This window comes from Salvelinus namaycush, unplaced genomic scaffold, assembly GCF_016432855.1.
Source record: "Salvelinus namaycush isolate Seneca unplaced genomic scaffold, SaNama_1.0 Scaffold88, whole genome shotgun sequence".
NCBI classification, from domain to species: domain Eukaryota; kingdom Metazoa; phylum Chordata; class Actinopteri; order Salmoniformes; family Salmonidae; genus Salvelinus; species Salvelinus namaycush.
This window is the reverse complement of record NW_024061619.1, coordinates 143,662-170,626: the sequence shown is the minus strand read 5'-3', so window position 1 is coordinate 170,626 and position 26,965 is coordinate 143,662. Positions and strand designations below refer to the sequence as shown.

General features: G+C 47.7%; 1 protein-coding gene across 1 annotated transcript; it reads left to right on the top strand.

Moving 5' to 3' along the window:
* The first annotated feature begins 387 nt into the window (after window positions 1-387).
* LOC120043209 (bifunctional apoptosis regulator-like) lies at window positions 388-26,965 on the top strand. Its single transcript, XM_038987856.1, has 9 exons — window positions 388-682; window positions 3,579-3,908; window positions 6,870-6,968; window positions 11,216-11,315; window positions 15,727-15,896; window positions 16,299-16,443; window positions 19,202-19,384; window positions 25,535-25,731; window positions 25,985-26,965. The coding sequence occupies exons 2-9, from the start codon at window positions 3,586-3,588 to the stop codon at window positions 26,175-26,177; spliced, it is 1,410 nt and encodes a 469-aa protein (XP_038843784.1). The 5' UTR covers window positions 388-682; window positions 3,579-3,585; the 3' UTR covers window positions 26,178-26,965.

The window sequence follows — 26,965 nt, the reverse complement described above, 5'->3', positions numbered from 1 at the left end:
AAGAGCATTAGCACTTTTTTTTTTTTTTTAGCTCATGAGTTCGTCACCGCGCGGCTCGCGTGACCAGAGTGTGAGTTTTGCCGCGTTCATAACAACTGGAAACTCGCAAACTAGGAACTCGGAAAGCTCCAACATCAGTGTGTTCAAAACAACGGGGAACTCGGAAAATAAATGAGGCCCGAGGGGGAAAATGTATTTGAACAGTCATCCAACTCGAGAACTCGGGCCTCTTTCTAGAGCTCCGACTTTCCGACCTGAAGATCACTAACGACGATATATAAATTCGTATTTTTCCGAGTTGCCAGTTGTTTTGAACGCATCATTTCCCAAGCGAGTCTGTGGGTGTATTCATTACGCGGATTCCGCTTCAAAAGGTCTCGTCTGTTGCAAAACGTTTAGCAACGGAAACCTTTCACTCCAAACGGAAAACATTTTGCAACGAAAATAAATAAATATAGGTCCCTCCCAGTTGGTTCTGTTTGCTTCCGCGTAATGAATATACCCTGGGCAAGAAAGAAGTGAAATGAGAAGCTAGCTAGCTGTTTAGCTACCCGTCTGACTGCTCGGAAAATGTCAACGTGTCTTATTAGCTAGCTAGCATAATCAAAACTAACTTTGGAAAAGCATCTATTCGGCAGTGATGTGATTTTCCAGCTTGGTTGCAACTGCCGTTATTCCTGAGGTAGGAAACTAAAGATGACAAATGCTGTTTTATACCTAACGGTAGCTAACGTTAGCCAAATTGGGGGGTTTGCCACTGACTAGCTAACTAGTTAGCAGCTAACGTTAGATACAGTGATTTGGTCAAGAATTAGGTAACTAAAATAATTATTGTTTTTATTGAATGGCTAGCCATATATGAGAACCTACAAGAACCTCTCTTTCCTAGGAACAGGTTTCCCGTCAGTATAAGTTGATCTGCGGAGTTGACAATTACGCATTTGTTACAGTGTTCGTGTAATGTTATGTGCATTTGAGTTGCTTCCTGTTTACTAACTGTCATTTAGCTAGCCAAACTGCATTTCTGTCAAAACGTCAGTTACTACTCAATTAAGGAAGTTATGAAAGTGGCTTCCTGTCGTAGTAGTAATAACTTTATTAGCTATAAAATACATCGCCAGAACTCAGACAGTTATTCTGTAATATTTTGACATTTTTCGTCCCAAATTGCAACCTATTTCCTAGTATAATGAGTGTACACATTTTGACCATGGCCCATAGGGCTATGGAGGAGTGCCTATGCTATGGGCCCTGGGCTCTGGTCAAAAGTAGTCGTTATGATATTTCTTGTTTTTTCCCCTGCTTTTGGATTGTGTGTATTGCTCGTTATTACTGCACTGTTGGCGCTAGAAAGGTTTGCATTTTGCTGCACCTGCGATAACATTGAACATCTGTGTAAAGGACCAATAAACTTTGATTTGAGGTAATAAGGTGCCAATTGAGGTCTCACACAGTTCATAGTTTTCTCTCCCTCTATCTGTTTGTCTCTCCCTTTCTCTTTCTGTCTCTCTCTTTCTGTCTCTCTCTCTATCTGTCTCTCTGCCTTTCCCTTTCTGTATCTCTCCCTCTATCTGTTTGTCTCTCTCTCCCTCTATCTGTTTGTCTCTCTCTCCCTCTATCTGTTTGTCTCTCTCTCCCTCTATCTGTTTGTCTCTCTCTCCCTCTATCTGTTTGTCTCTCTCTTTCTCTTTCTGTCTCTCTGCCTTTCTCTTTCTGTCTCTCTCCCTCTATCTGTTTGTCTCTCTCTTTCTCTTTCTGTCTCTCTCTGCCTTTCTCTCTGCCTTTCTCTTTCTGTCTCTCTCCCTCTATCTGTTTGTCTCTCTCTCCCTTTCTCTTTCTGTCTCTCTGCCTTTCTCTTTCTGTCTCTCTCTCCCTTTCTCTTTCTGTCTCTCTCTCCCTTTCTCTTTCTGTCTCTCTCTCCCTTTCTCTTTCTCCCTTTCTCTTTCTCTCTCTCCCTTTCTCTTTCTGTCTCTCTCTTTCTCTTTCTGTCTCTCTGCCTTTCTCTTTCTGTCTCTCTGCCTTTCTCTTTCTGTCTCTCTGCCTTTCTCTTTCTGTCTCTCTGCCTTTCTCTTTCTGTCTCTCTGCCTTTCTCTTTCTGTCTCTCTGCCTTTCTCTTTCTGTCTCTCTGCCTTTCTCTTTCTGTCTCTCTGCCTTTCTCTTTCTGTCTCTCTGCCTTTCTCTTTCTGTCTCTCTGCCTTTCTCTTTCTGTCTCTCTGCCTTTCTCTTTCTGTCTCTCTGCCTTTCTCTTTCTGTCTCTGCCTTTCTCTTTCTGTCTCTGCCTTTCTCTTTCTGTCTCTCTGCCTTTCTCTTTCTGTCTCTCTGCCTTTCTCTTTCTGTCTCTCTCTCTCCCTTTCTGTCTCTCTCTCTCCCTTTCTGTCTCTGCCTTTCTCTTTCTGTCTCTCTCTTTCTCTTTCTGTCTCTGCCTTTCTCTTTCTGTCTCTGCCTTTCTCTTTCTGTCTCTCTGCCTTTCTCTTTCTGTCTCTCTGCCTTTCTCTTTCTGTCTCTCTGCCTTTCTCTTTCTGTCTCTCTGCCTTTCTCTTTCTGTCTCTCTGCCTTTCTCTTTCTGTCTCTCTGCCTTTCTCTTTCTGTCTCTGCCTTTCTCTTTCTGTCTCTCTGCCTTTCTCTTTCTGTCTCTCTGCCTTTCTCTTTCTGTCTCTCTGCCTTTCTCTTTCTGTCTCTCTGCCTTTCTCTTTCTGTCTCTCTGCCTTTCTCTTTCTGTCTCTCTCTCTCCCTTTCTGTCTCTGCCTTTCTCTTTCTGTCTCTCTCTCTCTCCCTTTCTGTCTCTCTCTGCCTTTCTCTTTCTGTCTCTCTCTCCCTTTCTGTCTCTTTCTGCCTTTCTCTTTCTGTCTCTCTCTGCCTTTCTCTTTCTGTCTCTCTCTCTCCCTTTCTGTCTCTCTCTGCCTTTCTCTTTCTGTCTCTCTCTGCCTTTCCCTTTCTGTCTCTCTGCCTTTCTCTTTCTGTCTCTCTGCCTTTCTCTTTCTGTCTCTCTGCCTTTCCCTTTCTGTCTCTCTGCCTTTCTCTTTCTGTCTCTGTCTCTCTGTTTGTGTTTTTCTGTCTGTCTCTCTCTTGCGCTCGCTCTTTCTTTTTCTTCTCGCTCTCATTCAATTCAAGGGCTTTATTGGCATGGGAAACATATGTTAACATTGCCAAAGCAAATGAAGTAGATAATAAACAAAACAGTAAACATTACACTCACAGAAGTTCCAATATAATAAAGACATTTCAAATGTCATATTATGTAGATATACAGTGTTGTAACGATGTGCAAATAGTGAACGTTTTTTTTTACAACCTATATTCTCTTTCTCGCTCTTTGTCTCGTGCTCTTTCTCTCTCGCACTCTTTCTCTCACACTTCTCTCACACTTCTCTTTCTCTCTCGCACTCTTTCTCTCTCGCGCTCTCTCTCTCACACTTCTTTCTCTCACACTTCTTTCTCTCACACTTCTCTTTCTCTCTCGCACTCTTTCTCTCTCGCGCTCTCTCTCTCACACTTCTTTCTCTCACACTTCTCTTTCTCTCTTGCGCTCTCTCTCCTCTGTCCCCCTCACTTATTCTTTGGTTCTCTCTCTCTTCCAGACCCCAGATGATCCAGCAGATGGAGGGGGGGGCTGCTGCTGCCCCCGTCCCCAACCCTCTCTCCGATCTCTCCTCCCCCCTAACCCCTCCTGTGACCTCTGACCCCCCTCCCTCTCCGTACCCCCGGCCCTCTGCCGGCCCCTTCATCAGCGAGGACCAGTTTGGGTGCCACTGTTGCTACGACGTCCTGGTAAACCCGACAACGTTGAACTGTGGTCACAGCTTCTGCCGCCACTGCCTGGCTCTCTGGTGGGAGTCTAGTAGGAAGACTGAGTGCCCTGAGTGCAGGGAGAAGTGGGAGGGCTTCCCCAAAGTCAACATCCTGCTGAGGTAAGGTACTAGAGTACATGAACTTGACGTACTGGTTCTACTCTCTAGAGCTGGGCACTGCCAGAGACCTCACCATATTATCACCCTACTTAGGTGCCGATACCATATGTATTACAATGTGACAATCACAATACATATCGTATCGGCACCTAACTACGGTGAACGAGTTTAGATCAGTCATGGAAATAAAAGTGCTGAAAACAAATTGGCTCACTATTTAAAAAGATGGAGAGGCAGATATGAAGGAAAAATACTGTAGTTTTGGTGCAGGTACAGCCAACTAGTGCAGAAATAATACTGTAGTTTTGGTGCAGGTACAGCCAACTAGTGCAGAAATAATACTGTAGTTTGGGTGCAGGTACAGCCAACTAGTGCAGAAATAATACTGTAGTTTGGGTGCAGGTACAGCCAACTAGTGCAGAAATAATACTGTAGTTTGGGTGCAGGTACAGCCAACTAGTGCAGAAATAATACTGTAGTTTTGGTGCAGGTACAGCCAACTAGTGCAGAAATAATACTGTAGTTTTGGTGCAGGTACAGCCAACTAGTGCAGAAATAATACTGTAGTTTTGGTGCAGGTACAGCCAACTAGTGCATAAATAATACTGTAGTTTGGGTTCAGGTACAGCCAACTAGTGCAGAAATAATACTGTAGTTTTGGTGCAGGTACAGCCAACTAGTGCAGAAATAATACTGTAGTTTTGGTGCAGGTACAGCCAACTAGTGCAGAAATAATACTGTAGTTTTGGTGCAGGTACAGCCAACTAGTGCATAAATAATACTGTAGTTTGGGTTCAGGTACAGCCAACTAGTGCAGAAATAATACTGTAGTTTTGGTACAGGTACAGCCAACTAGTGCAGAAATAATACTGTAGTTTTGGTGCAGGTACAGCCAACTAGTGCAGAAATAATACTGCGATACTGTCAAAACAATACCATATATGGTCAAAAATAATACCCTGATATGTAACTATCAATTTGTCCCCCCCTCCATTACTACTATCCTCTCTGTATGGTGAATGTATAGGTCGAGCTAAGATATCAGAGGTCAGAGAGGAGTGGGAGGGCTTCGCCAAAGTCAACATCCTACTGCGGTAGGCAGGGCATACAATTAACAACACCCACCACCTGCCAAATGCGGGGAGGTTTAGGTAGTGGTAGGTTTAGGTAGTGGTAGGTTTAGGTAGTGGTAGGTTTAGGTAGTGGTAGGTTTAGGTAGTGGTAGGTTTAGGTAGTGGTAGGTGGTGGTAGGTTTAGGTAGGTTTAGGTAGTGGTAGGTTTAGGTAGTGGTAGGTTTAGGTAGTGGTAGGTTTAGGTAGTGGTAGGTTTAGGTAGTGGTAGGTTTAGGTAGTGGTAGGTTTAGGTTTAGGTAGTGGTAGGTTTAGGTAGTGGTAGGTTTAGGTAGTGGTAGGTTTAGATAGTGGTAGGTTTAGGTAGTGGTAGGTTTAGGTAGTGGTAGGTTTAGGTAGTGGTAGGTTTAGGTAGTGGTAGGTTTAGGTAGTGGTAGGTTTAGGTAGTGGTAGGTTTAGGTAGTGGTAGGTTTAGGTAGTGGTAGGTTTAGATAGTGGTAGGTTTAGGTAGTGGTAGGTACCTGTTTTCAAAGTGTTTCTGCTGTTTAGTTTCAGGGCTGTTAATTAGGAAGAAATAGGGTTCCTAGATCCCGCCACACACAGTAATACTGCCTGGCAGGGGAGCTGTGCAATGAGGGACGTGCTGATGGATTCATGTTTTTGGAGGTGCGGCTCAGAGGCACAAAAGTTGGTCTAATTTCTCTCAAGTCTACAAAGTGAGACTTTGTCCTGGTGTTTCTTGGCTATTTACATTGTGCGGTTGTTTTTCAACGTTAGTTTGAGTGCTGCTTCAACTGATAGCCAATGAGACGCGCCAGTCAGATCCCAAATCTCACACACACACAGACACACATGACAAGACTCGAGTGGCCCCGTTACCACGGTAACCTGCCGCCCTTAAAGGGGCAGCTGAACATTTTGTCTCGGCTATTTTTGATTAAAAGAATGAGGTCACAAAATATATGAAATTTATCAATATACCACATTACTGAACCTAGAGAACAGTAGATCTCCAGGAAGTGGGTTGGACTGAAAACCTACAGGACAGTAGATCTCCAGGAAGAGGATTGGACTGAAAACCTACAGGATAGTAGATCTCCAGGAAGAGGGACTGAAAACCTACAGGACAGTAGATCTCCAGGAAGAGGATTGGACTGAAAACCTACAGGATAGTAGATCTCCAGGAAGAGGGACTGAAAACCTACAGGACAGTAGATCTCCAGGAAGAGGATTGGACTGAAAACCTACAGGATAGTAGATCTCCAGGAAGAGGGACTGAAAACCTACAGGACAGTAGATCTCCAGGAAGAGGGTTGGACTGAAAACCTACAGGACAGTAGATCTCCAGGAAGTGGGTTGGGCAGACCTGGGCTACAGTCAGTGGTAGGCAGGGTATCAGCGCGTCACCCACCACTTTGCAATGTGACGCTTTTTACTTTATGTTTAACTTCAAATAATGAGGCATGTGTTACCTAGCTCCAAGGTAGCCTTGCCAAAATCCATCCATGTAAACACGGACAATTTATTTTATAGACTTCTTCATCCCATTAACCTGATTTTCTCTTCTTGTTCTATTGGTTTTCATATCAACTTTCTTTCTTACCTTTTACTCCTCCCTCTCTCATCCCCTCCTCTACCCCTCTCTCTCCCTCTCTCCACCCTTCCCTTCTCGCTCTCTCTCATCCCCTCCTCTCCATCCTCTACCCCTCTCTCTCCCTCCTCTCTCCACCCTTCCCTTCTCACTCTCTCTCCCTCCTCTACCCCTCTCCCTCCTCTACCCCTCTCCCTCCTCTACCCCTCTCCCTCCTCTACCCCTCTCCCTCCTCTACCCCTCCCTCTCCTTCTCCCTCCACCTCCTCCATCCTTTCTACCCGCCCCCTCCCTCTCTCAGAGATGCAGTAGAGCGGTTGTTCTCAGAGGTGGTGGGTAGGAGGAGAGCAGAGATCCAGAGGAACCCCAAGATCACCCAGAGCCTGCTGGCCTTTCAGAGGTACTGTACTAACACACTCAGAGCCTGCTGGCCTTTCAGAGGTACCGTACTAACACACTCAGAGCCTGCTGGCCTTTCAGAGGTACCGTACTAACACACTCAGAGCCTGCTGGCCTTTCAGAGGTACCGTACTAACACACTCAGAGCCAGTTGGCCTTTCAGAGGTACCGTACTAACACACTCAGAGCCTGCTGGCCTTTCAGAGGTACCGTACTAACACACTCAGAGCCAGCTGGCCTATTTGAGATTGTTCAAAGTAGCCACCCTTTGCCTTGTTGACAGCTTTGCACACTCTTGGCATTAAGAAGGAAAGAAATTCCACAAATTAACTTTTAACAAGGCAGACCTGTTAATTGAAATGCATTCCAGGTGACTACCTCATGAGGCTGGTTGAGAGAATGCCAAGAGTGTGCAGGGCTGTCTTCGGGGCAAGGGGTGGCTACTTTGAAGAATCTCAAATATAAAATTGATTTTGATTTAACACTTTTTTGGTTACTACATGATTCCATGTGTTATTTCATAGTTTTGATGTCTTCACTATTATTCTACAATGTAGAAAATAGTAAAAATAAAGAAAAACCCTTGAATGAGTAGGTGTGTCCACACTTTTGACTGGTACTGTACATATACAGTGCCTTCGGAAAGTATTCAGACCCCTTGACTTTTTCCACATTTTGTTAGGTTACAGCCTTAATCTAAAATTGATCAAATTGTTTTTTTTCCTCATTAAATTATTAATAAAAAACTATCACATTTACGTAAGTTTTCAGACCCTTTATTCAGTACTTTGTTGAAGCACCTTTGGCAGCGATTACAGCATCGAGTCTTAATGTGAATGACGCTACAAGCTTGGCACACCTGTATTTGGGGAGTTTCTCCCATTCTTCTCTGCAGATCCTCTCAAGCTCTGTCAGGTTAGATGGGGAGCATTTGCTGCTCCAGAGATGTTCGATCGGGTTCAAGTCTGGGCTCTGGCTGGGCCAGTCAAGGACATTCAGAGACTTGTCCCAAAGCCACTCCTGCGTTGTCTTGGCTTTGCGCTTAGGGTCGTTGTCCCTTTGGAAGGTGAACCTTTGCCCCAGTCTGACAACCTGCTCCAGAGCGCTCAGGATTTCATCAAGGATCTCTCTGTACTTTGCTCCGTTCATCTTTGTCTCGATCCTGACTAGTCTCCCTGCCACTGAAAAACAGCATGATGCTGCCACCACCGTGCTTCACCATAGGGATGGTGCCAGGTTTTCTCCAGACATGACGTTTGGCATTTAGGCCAAGGAATTCAATCTTGGTTTCATCAGACCAAAGAATCATGTTTCATCAGGTCTGAGAGTCTGTAGGTGCCTTTTGGGAAAACTCCAAGTGGGCTGTCATGTGCCTTTTACTGAAGAGTGGCTTCTGTCTGGCGACTCTACCATAAAGGCCTGATTGGTGGAGTGCTGCAGAGATGGTTGTCCTTCTGGAAGGTTCTCCCATCTCCACAGAGGAACTCTGGAGCTCTGTCAGAGTGACCATCAGGTTCTTGGTCACCTCCCTGACCAAGGCCCTTCTCCCGACTGCTCAGTTTGGCCGGGCGGCCAGCTCTAGGAAGAGTCTTGGTGGTTTCAAACGTCCTTCATTTAAGAATGATGGAGGCCACTGTGTTCTTAGGGACCTTCAATGCTACAGAAATGTTTAAGGTACCCTTCCCGAAATCTGTGCCTTGACGCAATCCTGTCTCGGAGCTCTACGGACAATTACTTTGACCTCATGGCTTGGTTTTTGCTCTGACATGCACTGTCAACTGTGGAACCTTATACAGACAGGTATGTGCCTTTCCAAATCACGTCCAATCAATTGAATTTACCACAGGTGGACTCCAATCAAGTTGTAGAAACATTTCAAGGATGATCAATGGAAACAGGATGCACCTGAGCTAAATTTTGAGTCTCATAACAAAGGGTCTGAATACTTATGTAAATAAGGTATTTCAAAAATACATTTGCAAACATTTCTAAACCTATTTTAGCTTTGTCATTATGGGGTATTGTGTGTAGATTGATAAGGAAAATATTTTATTTAATCCTTTTTAGAATAAGGCTGTGACATAATGTGGAAAAAGGGGAAGGGGTCTGAATACTTTCTGAATGCACTGTATCTGCAGAAGTATGTCGACACCCCTTCAAATTAGTGGATTCGGCTATTTCAGCCACACCCGTTGCTGACGGGTGTATAAAATTGAGCGTAGAGCTTTGCAATCTCCATAGGAAAAACATTGTAAGTAGAATGGCCTTAATGAAGAGCTCTGACTGTCAACGTGGCACCGTCGTGGCACCTTTTCAGACGTGAAGCGGTTGGCCACACACGCTCACAGAACGGGACCGCCGAGTGCTGAAGCACATAAAAATCATCCTCGTTTGCAACACTCACTACAGAGTTACAATGTGCCTCTGGAAGCAACGTCAACACAAGAGCTTCACGATATTGGTTTCCATGGCCGAGCAGCCGCACACGCAACGCCAAGTGTCGGCTGGAGTGGTATAAAGCTCGCCGCCATTGGAGCAGTGGAAACGCGTTCTCTGGAGTGATGAATCACGCTTCACCATCTGGCAGTCGCACAGATGAATCTGGGTTTGGCGGATGCCAGGTTAACACTACATACCCCAAAGCATAGTGTCAACTGTAAAGTTTGGTGGAGGAATAATGGTCTGTTTTTCATGGTTCAGGCCCCTTAGTTCCAGCGAAGCGAAATCTCAACGCTACAGCATACAATGACATTCTAGACGATTCTGTGCGTCCAACTTTGTGGCAACAGTTTGGAGAAGGCCCTTTCCTGTTTCAGCATGACAATGCCCCCGTGCACAAAGCGAGGTCCATGTCGAGATCAGTGTGGAAGAACTTGACTCAACACCATCGAAGACCTTTGGGATGAATTGGAACCAGGCCTAATCGCCCAACATCAGTGCCCGACCTCACTAATGCTCTTGTGGCCGAATGGAAGCAAGTCTCCGCAGCAATGTTCCAACATCTAGTGGAAAGCCTTCCCAGAAGAGGTGGAGGCTGTTATAGCAGCAAAATAAGGGGGGGGGGGGGGGGGGGGGGGCAACTCCATATTAATGGCCATGATTTTGGAATGAGATGTTGGATGAGCAGGTGTCCACATACTGCTGGTCATCTAGCGGATTTATAAAGCTCATGTCAAATCAACGACATCTGTATGGATCCAGTGTCTGAGAAGGAGTGCTGATCTGGGATCACTTTTGGCTTTTAGATCACAATGAATACTATTACATGGACGGGGGGGGGGATCTGATCCTAGATCAGCACTCCTACTCTGAGACGCTTGATAGCATGGAACCCCAGCTGTATGAACATGTTGCTCATACCCAGGGCCCCTCTGTAACCGGTCTTCCTGTAACCTGTCTGTCTGTTACCGGTCTTCCTGTAACCTGTCTGTTACCGGTCTGTAACCTGTCTGTTACCGGTCTGTAACCTGTCTGTAACCGGTCTTCCTGTAACCTGTCTGTAACCTGTCTGTAACCTTTCTGTAACCGGTCTTCCTGTAACCTGTCTGTAACCTGTCTGTAACCTGTCTGTTACCGGTCTTCCTGTAACCTGTCTGTAACCTGTCTGTAACCTGTCTGTTACCGGTCTTCCTGTAACCAGTCTGTAACCTGTCTGTAACCGGTCTTCCTGTAACCTGTCTGTCTGTAACCGGTCTTCCTGTAACCTGTCTGTAACCTGTCTGTAACCGGTCTTCCTGTAACCTGTCTGTCTGTTACCGGTCTTCCTGTAACCTGTCTGTTACCGGTCTGTAACCTGTCTGTAACCGGTCTTCCTGTAACCAGTCTGTCTGTAACCTGTCTGTAGCCTGTCTAACCTGTCTGGCTGTCTGTAACCTGTCTCTCTGTAACCTGTCTGTAACCGGTCTGTAACCTGTCTGTAGCCTGTCTAACCTGTCTGTCTGTCTGTCTGTAACCTGTCTGGCTGTCTGTAACCTGTCTCTCTGTAACCTGTCTGTAACCGGTCTGTAACCTGTCTGTAGCCTGTCTAACCTGTCTGTCTGTCTGTCTGTAACCTGTCTGTCTGTCTGTCTAACCTGTCTGTAGCCTGTCTAACCTGTCTGTCTGTGTGTAACATGTCTGTAGCCTGTCTAACCTGTCTGTGTGTAACCTGTCTGTCTGTCTGTAACATGTCTGTCTGTCTGTAACATGTCTGTCTGTCTGTAACATGTCTGTCTGTTTGTAACCTGTCTGTATGTAACCTGTCTGTAGGTATGGTGATCAGGCAGCCAGAGGAATCCCCAAGGCCAGTCCTGGTAGAGGAGCAGGAGGGTTCTTCTCTGGAGTCCTCACTGCACTCACCTGTGTCGCGGTAAGAGAGAGAGACTTGGTTTAACTAGGAAAAGAGCTTTGTGGTTAGAAGCCTTTTTCCCGAGCGTGACCTGGGGAGAGGTCAACGGGAAGGAGTCAGTGAGGGGGACCTGGGGAGAGGTCAACAGGAAGGAGTCAGTGAGGGGGACCTGGGGAGAGGTCAACAGGAAGGAGTCAGAGAGGGGACCTGGGGAGAGGTCAACGGGAAGGAGTCAGCGAGGGGGACCTGGGGAGAGGTCAACAGGAAGGAGTCAGTGAGGGGGACCTGGGGAGAGGTCAACGGGAAGGAGTCAGCGAGGGGGACCTGGGGAGAGGTCAACAGGAAGGAGTCAGTGAGGGGGACCTGGGGAGAGGTCAACAGGAAGGAGTCAGTGAGGGGGACCTGGGGAGAGGTCAACAGGAAGGAGTCAGCGAGGGGGACCTGGGGAGAGGTCAACGGGAAGGAGACATCGAGGGGGACCTGGGGAGAGGTCAACGGGAAGGAGTCAGCGAGAGGGACCTGGGGAGAGGTCAACAGGAAGGAGTCCGTGAGGGGGACCTGGGGAGAGGTCAACAGGAAGGAGTCAGCGAGGGGGACCTGGGGAGAGGTCAACAGGAAGGAGTCCGTGAGGGGGACCTGGGGAGAGGTCAACAGGAAGGAGTCAGCGAGGGGGACTTGGGGAGAGGTCAACGGGAAGGAGTCAGCGAGGGGGACCTGGGGAGAGGTCAACAGGAAGGAGTCAGTGAGGGGGACCTGGGGAGAGGTCAACAGGAAGGAGTCAGAGAGGGGGACCTGGGGAGAGGTCAACGGGAAGGAGTCAGTGAGGGGGACCTGGGGAGAGGTCAACAGGAAGGAGTCAGAGAGGGGGACCTGGGGAGAGGTCAACGGGAAGGAGTCAGAGAGGGGGACCTGGGGAGAGGTCAACGGGAAGGAGTCAGTGAGGGGGACCTGGGGAGAGGTCAACGGGAAGGAGTCAGAGAGGGGGACCTGGGGAGAGGTCAATGGGAAGGAGTCAGTGAGAGGGACCTGGGGAGAGGTCAACGGGAAGGAGTCAGTGAGGGGGACCTGGGGAGAGGTCAACGGGAAGGAGTCAGCGAGGGGGACCTGGGGAGAGGTCAACAGGAAGGAGTCAGTGAGGGGGACCTGGGGAGAGGTCAACAGGAAGGAGTCAGTGAGGGGGACCTGGGGAGAGGTCAACAGGAAGGAGTCAGTGAGGGGGACCTGGGGAGAGGTCAACAGGAAGGAGTCAGCGAGGGGGACCTGGGGAGAGGTCAACGGGAAGGAGACATCGAGGGGGACCTGGGGAGAGGTCAACGGGAAGGAGTCAGCGAGAGGGACCTGGGGAGAGGTCAACAGGAAGGAGTCCGTGAGGGGGACCTGGGGAGAGGTCAACAGGAAGGAGTCAGCGAGGGGGACCTGGGGAGAGGTCAACAGGAAGGAGTCCGTGAGGGGGACCTGGGGAGAGGTCAACAGGAAGGAGTCAGCGAGGGGGACTTGGGGAGAGGTCAACAGGAAGGAGTCCGTGAGGGGGACCTGGGGAGAGGTCAACAGGAAGGAGTCAGTGAGGGGGACCTGGGGAGAGGTCAACAGGAAGGAGTCAGTGAGGGGGACCTGGGGAGAGGTCAACAGGAAGGAGTCAGTGAGGGGGACCTGGGGAGAGGTCAACGGGAAGGAGTCAGCGAGAGGGACCTGGGGAGAGGTCAACAGGAAGGAGTCAGTGAGGGGGACCTGGGGAGAGGTCAACAGGAAGGAGTCAGTGAGGGGGACCTGGAGAGAGGTCAACAGGAAGGAGTCAGAGAGGGGGACCTGGGGAGAGGTCAACAGGAAGGAGTCAGTGAGGGGGACCTGGGGAGAGGTCAACAGGAAGGAGTCAGAGAGGGGGACCTGGGGAGAGGTCAACAGGAAGGAGTCAGGGAGGGGGACCTGGGGAGAGGTCAACAGGAAGGAGTCATCGGGGGGGACCTGGGGAGAGGTCAACAGGAAGGAGTCATCGGGGGGGACCTGGGGAGAGGTCAACAGGAAGGAGTCAGAGAGGGGGACCTGGGGAGAGGTCAACAGGAAGGAGTCATCGGGGGGGACCTGGGGAGAGGTCAACAGGAAGGAGTCAGTGAGGGGGACCTGGGGAGAGGTCAACAGGAAGGAGTCAGTGAGGGGGACCTGGGGAGAGGTCAACAGGAAGGAGTCAGAGAGGGGGACCTGGGGAGAGGTCAACAGGAAGGAGTCAGCGAGGGGGACCTGGGGAGAGGTCAACAGGAAGGAGTCAGTGAGGGGGACCTGGGGAGAGGTCAATAGGAAGGAGTCAGCGAGGGGGACCTGGGGAGAGGTCAACAGGAAGGAGTCAGTGAGGGGGACCTGGGGAGAGGTCAACAGGAAGGAGTCAGTGAGGGGGACCTGGGGAGAGGTCAACAGGAAGGAGTCAGAGAGGGGGACCTGGGGAGAGGTCAACAGGAAGGAGTCAGCGAGGGGGACCTGGGGAGAGGTCAACAGGAAGGAGTCAGCGAGGGGGACCTGGGGAGAGGTCAACAGGAAGGAGTCATCGGGGGGGACCTGGGGAGAGGTCAACGGGAAGGAGTCCGCGAGGGGGACCTGGGGAGAGGTCAACGGGAAGGAGTCCGCGAGGGGTACCTGGGGAGAGGTCAACGGGAAGGAGTCCGCGAGGGGGACCTGGGGAGAGGTCAACAGGAAGGAGTCAGTGAGGGGGACCTGGGGAGAGGTCAACAGGAAGGAGTCAGTGAGGGGGACCTGGGGAGAGGTCAACGGGAAGGAGTCAGTGAGGGGGACCTGGGGAGAGGTCAACAGGAAGGAGTCAGTGAGGGGGACCTGGGGAGAGGTCAACAGGAAGGAGTCAGTGAGGGGGACCTGGGGAGAGGTCAATGGGAAGGAGTCAGAGAGGGGGATCTGGGGAGAGGTCAACGGGAAGGAGTCAGCGAGGGGGACCTGGGGAGAGGTCAACGGGAAGGAGTCAGCGAGGGGGACCTGGGGAGAGGTCAACGGGAAGGAGTCAGTGAGGGGGACCTGGGGAGAGGTCAATGGGAAGGAGTCAGAGAGGGGGATCTGGGGAGAGGTCAACGGGAAGGAGTCAGTGAGGGGGACCTGGGGAGAGGTCAATGGGAAGGAGTCAGTGAGGGGGACCTGGGGAGAGGTCAACGGGAAGGAGACAGAGAGGGGGATCTGGGGAGAGGTCAACGGGAAGGAGTCAGTGAGGGGGACCTGGGGAGAGGTCAATGGGAAGGAGTCAGTGAGGGGGACCTGGGGAGAGGTCAATGGGAAGGAGTCAGAGAGGGGGACCTGGGGAGAGGTCAATGGGAAGGAGTCAGCGAGGGGGACCTGGGGAGAGGTCAACGGGAAGGAGTCAGTGAGGGGGACCTGGGGAGAGGTCAACAGGAAGGAGTCAGTGTGTATACATAACAAGCACATAAGGGACAATTGCAAATCTGTGTGTGTGTGGGACAGGAATGCTTGTAGTGTGTGTGTCAGCTTACTTTTCTCTACTTGTGGCAGAAAGGGTCAAAGTGGGTGTGGGGGTAGTGGTGGGTTGGGGGGGTGTGTGTGTTGAAGGGTCACAGTGTGTGTGGTTTTGTCTGTTTGTTCTGTCCATGTGGCAGTAAGAGAGCAACGTCTGTGTGTATCTTTCCGCGTGGCAGTGTGTCTGTCTGTGACCGTGTGTCTGTTTATTTGAATGACAGTCTGAATGCTTCATGTTAATATGTGCGAAACTAGTGGGAATTAACTTTCTGTCTCGTCTATCTGTGTCTCGTCTGTCTGTCTCCTACCGTATCTCTAGTCCTATTCTATGCCCGTCTCACCTCTCTCACACCTGTCTGTTACCTGTCCTCTCTCCTACCGTCTCTCATCTCTCCTCTCCATCTCTCCTCTCCGTCTCTCCCCTCTCTCCTACCCGTCTCTCCTCTCTTCTATCAGTCTCTCCTCTCATGTCCCTCCTACCCGTCTCTCCTCTCCATCTTTCCTCTCCGTCTCTCCCCTCTCTCCTAACCGTCTCCCCTCTCTCCTACCTGTCTCTCCTCTCATTTCCCTCCTACCCATCTCTCCTCTCTTCTATCCATCTCTCCTACCCGTCTCCCCTCTCTCCTACCTCTCTCCTCTCATTTCCCTCCTACCCATCTCTCCTCTCTTCTATCCATCTCTCCTACCCGTCTCCCCTCTCTCCTACCTGTCTCTCCTCTCTTATCTTTCCTACCTGTCTCTTACTCCTCTCTTACCCCTCTTTCCTACCCGTCTCTCCTCTCTCTTACTCCTCTCTTACCCCTCTTTCCTACCCGTCTCTCCTCTCTCTTACTCCTCTCTTACCCCTCTCTCCTACCTGTCTCTCCTCTCTCCTACCTATCCATCCTACCCATCTCACCTTTCTCATACTGTCTACCTCTCTCATACCTGTCTCACTTCTCTTCTATCTGTGTGTCTCTCCTACCAGGTGATGTTTCTGGTGTACCACTGGTCCAGTGGAGATGGGGTCCATGACCTCTTGGTCAGTAAACCTGTGTCAAAATGGACGCCGGAGGAAGTTCTGTTCTGGTTGGAACACCTTGGGGCTTGGACCTCTCTCTATAAAGAACCCTTCCTACAGGAGAACGTTAACGGACGGTGAGGAATGTTTAACAGTTTGTGGTATGTTTGTAGTACGGTTCTGTTCTGGTTGGAACGCCTGGGGCCCTGGATCTCTCTCTCTCTGCCTCTCTCTGTCTCTATCTCGCTCTCTCTCTCTCTGTCTCTCTCTCGCTCTCTGTCTCTCTCTCTGTCTCTCTCTCGCTCCCGCTCTCTCTCTCGCTCTCTCTCTCTCTCGCTCTCTCTCTCTCTCTCTGTCTCTCTCTGTCTCTCTCTCTCTCTCTCTCTCTGTTCTCTCTCTCTCTCTCTGTCTCTCTCTCTGTCTGTCTCTCTCTCTGTCTTTCATGGTCAGGTTATTGTTGTTGTTAGGTAGTGATGAGTTAACATAGTTCTCTATGGTTATGTCATGGTTATTTACTGGTTTTCTGATATATCTCTCAGGTTATTGTTGATGCTCGGTGATGAGGAGCTGACCAGACCTCCTTATAACATAGACAACCAGGCCCACAGGAGAGCGGTGCTGGCTGAACTGGAGAGGATCAAGGAACTGGGGGTCAAGCCCCCTCAGAACCTCTGGGAGTACAAGGTGACAGAAAACAGAAATACTACGTATTATATCAACGTAGAAACTGCCTGGGTCGAGCCCTGAATGCTGATTGGCTGACAGCCGTGTTATATCAGACCGTATACCACGGGTATGACAAAACATTTATTTTTATTTCTCTAATTACGTTGGTAACCAGTTTATATAATAGCAATAAGGCTCCTCGGGGGTTTGTGGTATATGGCCAATATACCACGGCTAACTGCTGTTCTTATGCAAGACGCATCGCTAGGATACAGCCCTTAGCCGTGGTATATTGGCCTTACACCACACCCCATCGGGCCTTATTGCTTAATTATACCATGGCATTGTTGAATACTCCTTTCTGATTGGCTTGAAGGGCATTCTAGAGCGTGCATTATTTCCCTATAACTCACGATATATTTGAGTGGTAGAATTCAATGACTGTAGATTTACATGTTTTGTTTAAGCTGCTTTTGATAGCAACAGTCGAATTGAAAACAGTATTTGGTATTGTTGAATTCGATTTTCATAATAGTGGTTTGGTCTGCTAAACTAGCAAGTCTGTTTGTTTGGTCGCCACAGCAACTACTGTAGCTATCTAGTAAACTTGCTAGCTACTTCAGTGGATGTTGAACACATTTCTACCGGCAAATTGTGATTAAATTATAGCCATGGTATAAAAGGGATAATAAACTCTATGGGGCTCTAGGGGTTCTCTGAAATATAACGCAACTCTGTCTGCTAGCTCGTCGTGGAACACACCTTTCACATCGTTTATTCTTTTCTGTAGAACACACAGCCTCACGTTGATTATCGCTTACATATGACAACTTAACATATGACAACTTAACATATGACAACTTAACATATGACAACTTAACATATGACAACATAACATATGACAACTTAACATATGACAACTTAACATATCGCAACTTAACATACCGCAACTTAACATACCACAACTTAACATACCACAACTTAACATATCACAACTTAACATATCACAACTTAACATATCACAACTTAACATATCACAACTTAACATACCACAACTTAACATACCACAACTTAACATACCACAACTTAACATACCACAACTTAACATATGACAACTTAACATATGACAACTTAACATACGACAACTTAACATACGACAACTTAACATACGACAACTTAACATACGACAACTTAACATACGACAACTTAACATATCACAACTTAACATACCACAACTTAACATACGACAACTTAACATACGACAACTTAACATACGACAACTTAACATACGACAACTTAACATACGACAACTTAACATACGACAACTTAACATACGACAACTTAACATATGACAACTTAACATATGACAACTTAACATATGACAACTTAACATATGACAACTTAACATATGACAACTTAACATATGACAACTTAACATATCATAGTTTCTGCTGTTTTAATGCTAATGTGATGTACTGTCAGTCCTATGTCATTAGCAATTAGATACACTGTATTTCTGCTAACAGAAACACAGGCTGCATCCTGAAGGGCACCGTATTCCCTATGTAGTGCACTACTTTGGACCACAGCGCTACATAGGTTATATGGTGCTATTGACGCACACTTAATAAATACTTTATATGCTCTGGTTGAAGTAAGCCCGTTAAGAAATGCTGTGTGCATCATTTGATGATGAGTCATTTAGGGTTTAATGATGGTTTGAACTGTCTCCCTCTGTCTACCTCTCTCCTCTCTCCCTCTGTCTACCCCTCTCCCTCTGTCTACCTCTCTCCCTCTGTCTACCTCTCTCCTTCTGTCTACCTCTCTCCTTCTGTCTACCTCTCTCCCTCTGTCTACCTCTCTCCCTCTGTCTACCCCTCTCCCTCTGTCTACCTCTCTCCCTCTGTCTACCTCTCTCCCTCTGTCTACCCCTCTCCCTCTGTCTACCCCTCTCCCTCTGTCTACCCCTCTCCCTCTGTCTACCCTCTCCCTCTGTCTACCTCTCTCCTCTGTCTACCTCTCTCCTTCTGTCTACCTCTCTCCTTCTGTCTACCTCTCTCCCTCTGTCTACCCCTCTCCCTCTGTCTACCTCTCTCCCTCTGTCTACCTCTCTCCTTCTGTCTACCTCTCTCCCTCTGTCTACCCCTCTCCTCTTTCCTGTCTACCTCTCTCCTCTCTCCCTCTGTCTACCTCTCTCCTCTCTCCCTCTGTCTACCCCTCTCCTCTCTCCTATCTACCTCTCTCCTCTCTCCCTATGTCTACCTCTCTCCCTCTGTCTACCTCTCTCCCTCTGTCTACCTCTCTCCCTCTGTCTACCTCTCTCCCTCTGTCTACCTCTCTCCCTCTGTCTACCTCTCTCCTGTCTACCTGTCTCCTGTCTCCCTCTGTCTACATCTCTCCTGTCTACCTCTGTCTACATCTCTCCTCTCTCCCTCTGTCTACCTCTTTCCTGTCTACCTCTCTACTGTCTCCCTCTGTCTACCCCTCTCCCTCTGTCTACCTCTGTCTACATCTCTCCTGTCTACCCCTCTCCTGTCTCCTTCTGTCTACCCCTCTTCTGTCTCCCTCTCTCTACCCCTCTCCTCTTTACCCCTCTCCTCTTTACCCCTCTCCTCTCTACCCCCCTCCTCTTTACCCCTCTCCTCTCTCCCACCCTCTCTCTACCCCTCTCCTCTTTACCCCTCTCCTCTTTACCCCTCTCCTCTCTACCCCTCTCCTCTTTACCCCTCTCCTCTCTCCCACCGTCTCTCTCCCCCTCTCCTCTCTCCCCCACCAGGCTGTGAATGCAGGTAAATCTCTGTTCCTGCTCTATGCTTTGAAGAGTTCTCCTCGCCTCACCATCCTCTACCTCTACCTCTTCGACTACTCCGAAACCTTCCTCCCCTTCCTGCACACCTGCTGCCCCGCCCTCTCGCGCACCAGCGAGCCAATGGAGGACAGCCTCCCCCTCAACCACCAGGTACCATTGGACGGCTCAACTGTCATGTTGATTGTATTTATTTGATAAAAAAAGGTAGGTGTGTCGGTACGACTCCAGCCATAAACAACAACAAGACGTAGACTACTGTACATGTAGTCAGTATGGCTGGTCATAGACAACAAGACGTAGACTACTGTAGATGTAGTCAGTATGGCTGGTCATAGACAAGACGTAGACTACTGTACATGTAGTCAGTATGGCTGGTCATAGACAACAAGACGTAGACTACTGTAGATGTAGTCAGTATGGCTGGTCATAGACAAGACGTAGACTACTGTACATGTAGTCAGTATGGCTGGTCATAGACAACAAGACGTAGACTACTGCAGATGTAGTCAGTATGGCTGGTCATAGACAAGACGTAGACTACTGTAGATGTAGTCAGTATGGCTGGTCATAGACAAGACGTAGACTACTGTAGATGTAGTCAGTATGGCTGGTCATAGACAACAAGACGTAGACTACTGTAGATGTAGTCAGTATGGCTGGTCATAGACAAGACGTAGACTACTGTACATGTAGTCAGTATGGCTGGTCATAGACAACAAGACGTAGACTACTGTAGATGTTGTCAGTACGGCTGGTCATAGACAAGACATAGACTACTGTAGATGTAGTCAGTATGGCTGGCCATAGACAAGACGTAGACTACTGTACATGTAGTCAGTATGGCTGGTCATAGACAACAAGACGTAGACTACTGTACATGTAGTCAGTATGGCTGGTCATAGACAACAAGACGTAGACTACTGTAGATGTAGTCAGTATGGCTGGTCATAGACAAGACGTAGACTACTGTACATGTAGTCAGTATGGCTGGTCATAGACAACAAGACGTAGACTACTGTACATGTAGTCAGTATGGCTGGTCATAGACAAGACGTAGACTACTGTAGATGTAGTCAGTATGGCTGGTCATAGACAAGATGTAGACTACTGTAGATGTAGTCAGTGTGGCTGGTCATAGACAACAAGATGTAGACTACTGTAGATGTAGTCAGTGTGGCTGGTCATAGACAAGACGTAGACTGCTGTAGATGTAGTCAGTATGGCTGGTCATAGACAAGACGTAGACTACTGTAGATGTAGTCAGTATGGCTGGTCATAGACAAGACGTAGACTACTGTAGATGTAGTCAGTGTGGCTGGTCATAGACAACAAGATGTAGACTACTGTAGATGTAGTCAGTGTGGCTGGTCATAGACAAGACGTAGACTACTGTAGATGTAGTCAGTATGGCTGGTCATAGACAAGACGTAGACTACTGTAGATGTAGTCAGTATGGCTGGTCATAGACAACAAGACGTAGACTACTGTAGATGTAGTCAGTATGGCTGGTCATAGACAACAAGACGTAGACTACTGTAGATGTAGTCAGTATGGCTGGTCATAGACAAGACGTAGACTACTGTAGATGTAGTCAGTATGGCTGGTTATAGACAAGACGTAGACTACTGTAGATGTAGTCAGTATGGCTGGTCATAGACAAGACGTAGACTACTGTAGATGTAGTCAGTATGGCTGGTCATAGACAAGACGTAGACTACTGTAGATGTAGTCAGTATGGCTGGTCATAGACAACAAGACGTAGACTACTGTAGATGTAGTCAGTATGGCTGGTCATAGACAACAAGACGTAGACTACTGTAGATGTAGTCAGTATGGCTGGTCATAGACAAGACGTAGACTACTGTAGATGTAGTCAGTATGGCTGGTCATAGACAACAAGACGTAGACTACTGTAGATGTAGTCAGTATGGCTGGTCATAGACAAGACGTAGACTACTGTACATGTAGTCAGTATGGCTGGTCATAGACAACAAGACGTAGACTACTGTAGATGTTGTCAGTACGGCTGGTCATAGACAAGACATAGACTACTGTAGATGTAGTCAGTATGGCTGGCCATAGACAAGACGTAGACTACTGTACATGTAGTCAGTATGGCTGGTTATAGACAAGACGTAGACTACTGTAGATGTAGTCAGTATGGCTGGTCATAGACAAGATGTAGACTACTGTAGATGTAGTCAGTGTGGCTGGTCATAGACAACAAGATGTAGACTACTGTAGATGTAGTCAGTGTGGCTGGTCATAGACAAGACGTAGACTGCTGTAGATGTAGTCAGTATGGCTGGTCATAGACAAGACGTAGACTACTGTAGATGTAGTCAGTATGGCTGGTCATAGACAAGACGTAGACTACTGTAGATGTAGTCAGTATGGCTGGTCATAGACAACAAGACGTAGACTACTGTAGATGTAGTCAGTATGGCTGGTCATAGACAACAAGACGTAGACTACTGTAGATGTAGTCAGTATGGCTGGTCATAGACAAGACGTAGACTACTGTAGATGTAGTCAGTATGGCTGGTTATAGACAAGACGTAGACTACTGTAGATGTAGTCAGTATGGCTGGTCATAGACAAGACGTAGACTACTGTAGATGTAGTCAGTATGGCTGGTCATAGACAACAAGACGTAGACTACTGTAGATGTAGTCAGTATGGCTGGTCATAGACAACAAGACGTAGACTACTGTAGATGTAGTCAGTATGGCTGGTCATAGACAAGACGTAGACTACTGTAGATGTAGTCAGTATGGCTGGTCATAGACAAGACGTAGACTACTGTAGATGTAGTCAGTGTGGCTGGTCATAGACAAGACGTAGACTACTGTAGATGTAGTCAGTATGGCTGGTCATAGACAACAAGACGTAGACTACTGTAGATGTAGTCAGTATGGCTGGTCATAGACAACAAGACGTAGACTACTGTAGATGTAGTCAGTATGGCTGGTCATAGACAACAAGACGTAGACTACTGTACATGTAGTCAGTATGGCTGGTCATAGACAACAAGACGTAGACTACTGTAGATGTAGTCAGTATGGCTGCTCATAGACAAGACGTAGACTACTGTACATGTAGTCAGTATGGCTGGTCATAGACAACAAGACGTAGACTACTGTAGATGTAGTCAGTATGGCTGGTCATAGACAAGACGTAGACTACTGTACATGTAGTCAGTATGGCTGGTCATAGACAACAAGACGGAGACTACTGTAGATGTTGTCAGTATGGCTGGTCATAGACAAGACGTAGACTACTGTAGATGTAGTCAGTATGGCTGGTCATAGACAACAAGACGTAGACTACTGTAGATGTAGTCAGTATGGCTGGTCATAGACAAGACGTAGACTACTGTAGATGTAGTCAGTATGGCTGGTCATAGACAACAAGACGTAGACTACTGTAGATGTAGTCAGTATGGCTGGTCATAGACAAGACGTAGACTACTGTACATGTAGTCAGTATGGCTGGTCATAGACAACAAGACGTAGACTACTGTAGATGTTGTCAGTACGGCTGGTCATAGACAAGACATAGACTACTGTAGATGTAGTCAGTATGGCTGGCCATAGACAAGACGTAGACTACTGTACATGTAGTCAGTATGGCTGGTCATAGACAAGACGTAGACTACTGTAGATGTAGTCAGTATGGCTGGTCATAGACAACAAGACGTAGACTACTGTACATGTAGTCAGTATGGCTGGTCATAGACAAGACGTAGACTACTGTAGATGTAGTCAGTATGGCTGGTCATAGACAAGATGTAGACTACTGTAGATGTAGTCAGTGTGGCTGGTCATAGACAACAAGATGTAGACTACTGTAGATGTAGTCAGTGTGGCTGGTCATAGACAAGACGTAGACTGCTGTAGATGTAGTCAGTATGGCTGGTCATAGACAAGACGTAGACTACTGTAGATGTAGTCAGTATGGCTGGTCATAGACAACAAGACGTAGACTACTGTAGATGTAGTCAGTATGGCTGGTCATAGACAAGACGTAGACTACTGTAGATGTAGTCAGTATGGCTGGTCATAGACAACAAGACGTAGACTACTGTAGATGTAGTCAGTATGGCTGGTCATAGACAAGACGTAGACTACTGTACATGTAGTCAGTATGGCTGGTCATAGACAACAAGACGTAGACTACTGTAGATGTTGTCAGTACGGCTGGTCATAGACAAGACATAGACTACTGTAGATGTAGTCAGTATGGCTGGCCATAGACAAGACGTAGACTACTGTACATGTAGTCAGTATGGCTGGTCATAGACAAGACGTAGACTACTGTACATGTAGTCAGTATGGCTGGTCATAGACAACAAGACGTAGACTACTGTACATGTAGTCAGTATGGCTGGTCATAGACAAGACGTAGACTACTGTAGATGTAGTCAGTATGGCTGGTCATAGACAAGATGTAGACTACTGTAGATGTAGTCAGTGTGGCTGGTCATAGACAACAAGATGTAGACTACTGTAGATGTAGTCAGTGTGGCTGGTCATAGACAAGACGTAGACTGCTGTAGATGTAGTCAGTATGGCTGGTCATAGACAAGACGTAGACTACTGTAGATGTAGTCAGTATGGCTGGTCATAGACAAGACGTAGACTACTGTAGATGTAGTCAGTATGGCTGGTCATAGACAACAAGACGTAGACTACTGTAGATGTAGTCAGTATGGCTGGTCATAGACAACAAGACGTAGACTACTGTAGATGTAGTCAGTATGGCTGGTCATAGACAAGACGTAGACTACTGTAGATGTAGTCAGTATGGCTGGTTATAGACAAGACGTAGACTACTGTAGATGTAGTCAGTATGGCTGGTCATAGACAAGACGTAGACTACTGTAGATGTAGTCAGTATGGCTGGTCATAGACAACAAGACGTAGACTACTGTAGATGTAGTCAGTATGGCTGGTCATAGACAAGACGTAGACTACTGTAGATGTAGTCAGTATGGCTGGTCATAGACAAGACGTAGACTACTGTAGATGTAGTCAGTGTGGCTGGTCATAGACAAGACGTAGACTACTGTAGATGTAGTCAGTATGGCTGGTCATAGACAACAAGACGTAGACTACTGTAGATGTAGTCAGTATGGCTGGTCATAGACAACAAGACGTAGACTACTGTAGATGTAGTCAGTATGGCTGGTCATAGACAAGACGTAGACTACTGTAGATGTAGTCAGTATGGCTGGTCATAGACAACAAACGTAGACTACTGTAGATGTAGTCAGTATGGCTGGTCATAGACAACAAGACGTAGACTACTGTAGATGTAGTCAGTATGGCTGGTCATAGACAAGACGTAGACTACTGTAGATGTAGTCAGTATGGCTGGTTATAGACAAGACGTAGACTACTGTAGATGTAGTCAGTATGGCTGGTCATAGACAAGACGTAGACTACTGTAGATGTAGTCAGTATGGCTGGTCATAGACAACAAGACGTAGACTACTGTAGATGTAGTCAGTATGGCTGGTCATAGACAACAAGACGTAGACTACTGTAGATGTAGTCAGTATGGCTGGTCATAGACACGACGTAGACTACTGTAGATGTAGTCAGTATGGCTGGTCATAGACAACAAGACGTAGACTACTGTAGATGTAGTCAGTATGGCTGGTCATAGACAAGACATAGACTACTGTAGATGTAGTCAGTATGGCTGGTCATAGACAAGACGTAGACTACTGTAGATGTAGTCAGTATGGCTGGTCATAGACAACAAGACGTAGACTACTGTAGATGTAGTCAGTATGGCTGGTCATAGACAACAAGACGTAGACTACTGTAGATGTAGTCAGTATGGCTGGTCATAGACACGACGTAGACTACTGTAGATGTAGTCAGTATGGCTGGTCATAGACAACAAGACGTAGACTACTGTAGATGTAGTCAGTATGGCTGGTCATAGACACGACGTAGACTACTGTAGATGTAGTCAGTATGGCTGGTCATAGACAAGACGTAGACTACTGTAGATGTAGTCAGTGTGGCTGGTCATAGACAAGACGTAGACTACTGTAGATGTAGTCAGTATGGCTGGTCATAGACAAGACGTAGACTACTGTAGATGTAGTCAGTATGGCTGGTCATAGACACGACGTAGACTACTGTAGATGTAGTCAGTGTGGCTGGTCATAGACAAGACGTAGACTACTGTAGATGTAGTCAGTGTGGCTGGTCATAGACAAGATGTAGACTACTGTACATGTTGTCTGGTCATACTGACGATATTGGTCTCTCTCTGTCCCTCCAGGTGCACCCCAGCTGGCGCCAGTGGGCGGAGTTCCTAGTTAAGTACCTCCTCCTTCCGTACCAGCTGATCGCTGAGTTTGCCTGGGATTGGCTGTCGGTTCACTACTGGACGTCACGGTTCATCATGGTCAACGCCATGCTGCTGTCTGTCCTGGAGGGCTGCGTCCTGTGGAGGTTCTATAACCGAGCTGAGATCAGGTACCGCGTTTCTCTCTGTCCGTCTCACTGTCTCTATCCCTGTCACACCAACTTCCTCTGTCCGTCTCACTGTCTCTATCCCTGTCACACCAACTTCCTCATCTCATCCCTCACTACCCCTCTCTCTCCCTGTCACACTTCCTCATCTCATCCCTCACTACCCCTCTCTCTCCCTGTCACACTTCCTCATCTCATCCCTCACTACCTCTCTCTATTTGTTGTTTAATGAACCCAAGTCTCCTCTCCCCTCCAGGAGTCTCCCTCAGAAGATGTGGGGTCACTTGTGGAGGATGTCCTCCCAGGGTTTTGCCTTCGCCCTGTTCTGGCCGGTGATCCCTCAGTTTGTGTGTAACTGTCTGTTCTACTGGGCTCTGTATTTCAACCCCATCATCAACATAGACCTGGTGGTGCAGCAGCTAATGCATCCTGACACACAAGGGCCGTGAAGGACTGACCTGTTCCCTACGTAGTGCACTACTTTTGACCAGTGCCCCTATGGGTAGTGCACTATATAGGGAATAGGTACGTAAGAGCCATGAGTGAGGAGGTACCGTTTAAACACAGGATGTGTCTTTTTAATGGCTCCCTATTCCCTTTATAGTGCACTACCCATAAGGACTCTTGTCAAAATTAGTGCACTATGTAGGGAATAGGGTGTCAAGTGCCATAAATGAGGAGATACTATGGCCTGCCTCCCAAATGGGGCCCACTGTAAAGGGAATAGGTAGCCCACAGTATCATAGCAACAGGATGGATGCCATCGTAGCCCACAGTATCATAGCAACAGGATGGATGCCATCGTAGCCCACAGTATCATAGCAACAGGATGGATGCCAGTGTAGCCCACAGTATCATAGCAACAGAATGGATGCCAGCGTAGCCCACAGTATCATAGCAACAGGATGGATGCCATCGTAGCCCACAGTATCATAGCAACAGGATGGATGCCAGCGTAGCCCACAGTATCATAGCAACAGGATGGATGCCATCGTAGCCCACAGTATCATAGCAACAGGATGGATGCCAGCGTAGCCCACAGTATCATAGCAACAGGATGGATGCCAGCGTAGCCCACAGTATCATAGCAACAGGCAGCCATCTGTGAGCCAGACAACCCAATGTCTTAATGTGTCTGTGTCTCAAATGGCACCCTATTCCCTACATAGTGCACTACTTTACCCTAAATACATCCCTAATGGCACCCTATTCCCTACGTAGTGCACTACTTTACCCT